Below are 2,794 nucleotides of genomic sequence, written 5' to 3'. Positions count from 1 at the left end.
ACCAGCCACTCCTCGGAAGGAAGGTTGGGCAATCCTACTTCCGTAGTGATACTGCCTCGGAAACCCAAGGAGGGGTCGTTATGAGTCGGGGCCGACTGGACGGTACATAACAACAACAACAACAACAGCTACCTCAAAATTACCCTAGCAAAGATCAATTCCCATTTCTCTCACAAAGCACAGAGAACTGATGGAAACTATGGGCACTAGATTTCCAGGTTATGGAGTCTGCTGTAGTAAAGTGTTCAGTTTATATACTACCTTGCAACCAGATGAAAGTCACTAGTCCAAAACAAAGCTCTTGTTCTCTTCCCAAATGTTATGCCATAAATCTCTAAAATGAACAATGCACTAATAAAAGTGAACAAACAAACAAAGACCCTCATTTGAGCCAATTTGGGTTTATTAATCATGCTAAGCTGGGGAGAAGAGAATATGTAATTTTGATATTTTCTGGTTAAAATAAATTACTTCTTTTAACAACTGAAAAGTTACTTCTCTGTAACAAGATAATAGTAAGAATGGAGCTCCATTCACTTTTTACAAGCAAATGAAATCTAACTGAAACTTCCCATCATGTTAATAAATGTATAAACCAAAAAAAAAAAAAAAAAAGAGAAGAAAACAAACTCACTGCCATTGAGTCGGTTCCAACTCATAGTGACCCCTACTGGGTTTCTGAGGCAGTAAATCTTTATGGAAGTAGATCACCCCATCTTCCTTCCATGGAGCAGCTGGAGGGTTTGAAGCGCCAACCTTCTGGTCAGCAGTCAAATGCCTTAGGCACTACGCCACCAGAGCTCCTTAATAAAAGTATGAAGGCCCATTTTATAAAGATTCTACTTACTGCATCAATTTCCTAGCTGCTATTTTTCTTAAAATACAAGCAAACAAACAAAACCTGCTTGTCTGAAAAACTGTTAGGATCTTACCTGGCACAACAATTTCATACCGTGTGAGCAGTCAACTAAACTGGGGTCATCATATAACCAGTCATAGAACTAAAACAAGCCTATTTTACTAACAGGGTGGTGGTTCTATTTTACTACCTGTGCAATTCTCATATAACTCTTTAACAAAGATTGTTCACCCTTCATTGGTAAAAACGCCACGTGCACTTTGAAACCACTCCATGCCATGTATACACACTTCATGTTCAAGGCCACACACAGTACACTGTATAGCACAGGCACTTATTTACGAAAATTTCACATGGAGACAAACCTTAAATGGTGTGGGAGCAAAAGAGTTAGGTGGGGAACAACAGACGATAACTCTACTTGAATTCTGTAATTCCTACAGTAACAGAAAATGTATTTCTTCAGATACCGCATCTTTGGTTATCTATACTACAATAACACAAAAATCTGATGAATATTCATAATATGCCTCCTGAAAGAAACTGTTGGCAGCTTTCTTCTTTTTCATGATCAAATTATGGTATATTAGTTCTTGTGATTTTTTTTTTTCAATTTTGGTTTTATAATTTCATCAGAATATGAGAATCTCCAAGAATATATATACCAAGCTGAAAGTTACATGTTTCTTGATTCAGGCATTTGCATGGACACACATGAATATTCAACAGACTCCTGCATGGACACAATTACAGTATTTTCAGAGTAACTCAATCCCAGATTGGGTTTTTGGAGCTCACCTTGTAGAAATTTGAGAAAGGTTTAAGCCAGTAAGGTTTTAAAGAAATTATGTGTGAAAGTATTTCACACATCTGGCAACTAATAGAAATTTAAATATCAGAACATTTAAATCACACCAAAATACAGAGAAGGTATTAATACGACTCATGATTCTTCTCTACACTTCAGAAGGGCCATCTAATTTCAGCTATAAAAGTGAATAGGCTCTGGCAAGACAATTTGTTTAAGAAAGGATATGTATGGCCACTCCAAACTAGCAGGGTTTTGTTTTGTTTTTCACCAGCCCAAATTAAGTACACAGTGAACTGGGACAAAAGCACAGGAGTGACAGAGAGCAGAACGTTTGCAAAAGGCAATCATAATGGGCATTATCCAACCTTGTCAGCGTTGAACTGTAGAGAGTCAGCAAATGGGTTAGTGCTGCTGAAGTTGTACTTAGGGTAAAGCTTGTGCGGCAGGGAAGGCAAAGGGGATTTCTAAAAGGAAACATAAGAGCCGCTGAGCGCAAAAGAAATGTATTGAAAACAAATCAGTTTTAAGAACAAAGTACTTCCTGATTTAAATAACTGTCTGTATGAAAATAGATCCTATCAGAGCTAGTAAATAATAACATCTTTTCCAAACAGTCTGGGACTAAAAGTTTGCCTCTAATTACCAGATTCCACACCTGAGTCTCAATTAGTCCACAAACCACACAGGAAACCAGTATCTTAACCCCAAATTTCTTTTATTTTCACTGAGTGTCTTCACTAACACAAACACATGCACATATATTGCACCCACTTGGTATCTTAAGTTCGCCTGAATGCCAGTAAACATGTTTCAAAATTAAAACCATAAAAACTTATTCATTTATATTTAAAAGCTATATATTGACATCTATCTATCTATAGAGATAGATATATCTATATAGATGTATCTATCTATACATATATATATATGTTGTTGTTGTTATGTGCCATCGAGTCGGAACTGACTCATAGCGACCCCTTCTTGGGTTTCCAAGGCATTATCACTACGGAAGTAGATTGCCCAACCTTCCTTCTGAGGAGCGGCTGGTGGGTTTGAACCGCCAGCCTTCTGGTTAGCAGTCAAGTGCCTTAGGCACTATGCTACCACAGCTATATATATATATA

General features: G+C 37.4%; 1 protein-coding gene across 1 annotated transcript in view; it reads right to left on the bottom strand.

Moving 5' to 3' along the window:
- MPDZ (multiple PDZ domain crumbs cell polarity complex component) overlaps window positions 1–2,794 on the bottom strand; it is a 225,587-nt gene that overhangs the window by 51,371 nt on the left and 171,422 nt on the right. The window contains exon 26 of the mRNA XM_042781301.1: window positions 2,036–2,134. Within this exon, the coding sequence (XP_042637235.1) occupies window positions 2,036–2,134 (99 nt within the window). The remainder of the gene's footprint in view (window positions 1–2,035; window positions 2,135–2,794) is intronic.

The sequence above is a fragment of the Orycteropus afer genome, unplaced genomic scaffold (assembly GCF_000298275.1).
Source record: "Orycteropus afer afer isolate SDZICR_OR568_19922 unplaced genomic scaffold, OryAfe1.0 scaffold00102, whole genome shotgun sequence".
Classification (NCBI taxonomy): Eukaryota; Metazoa; Chordata; class Mammalia; order Tubulidentata; family Orycteropodidae; genus Orycteropus; species Orycteropus afer.
This window is presented reverse-complemented; position numbering and strand designations above follow the sequence as displayed.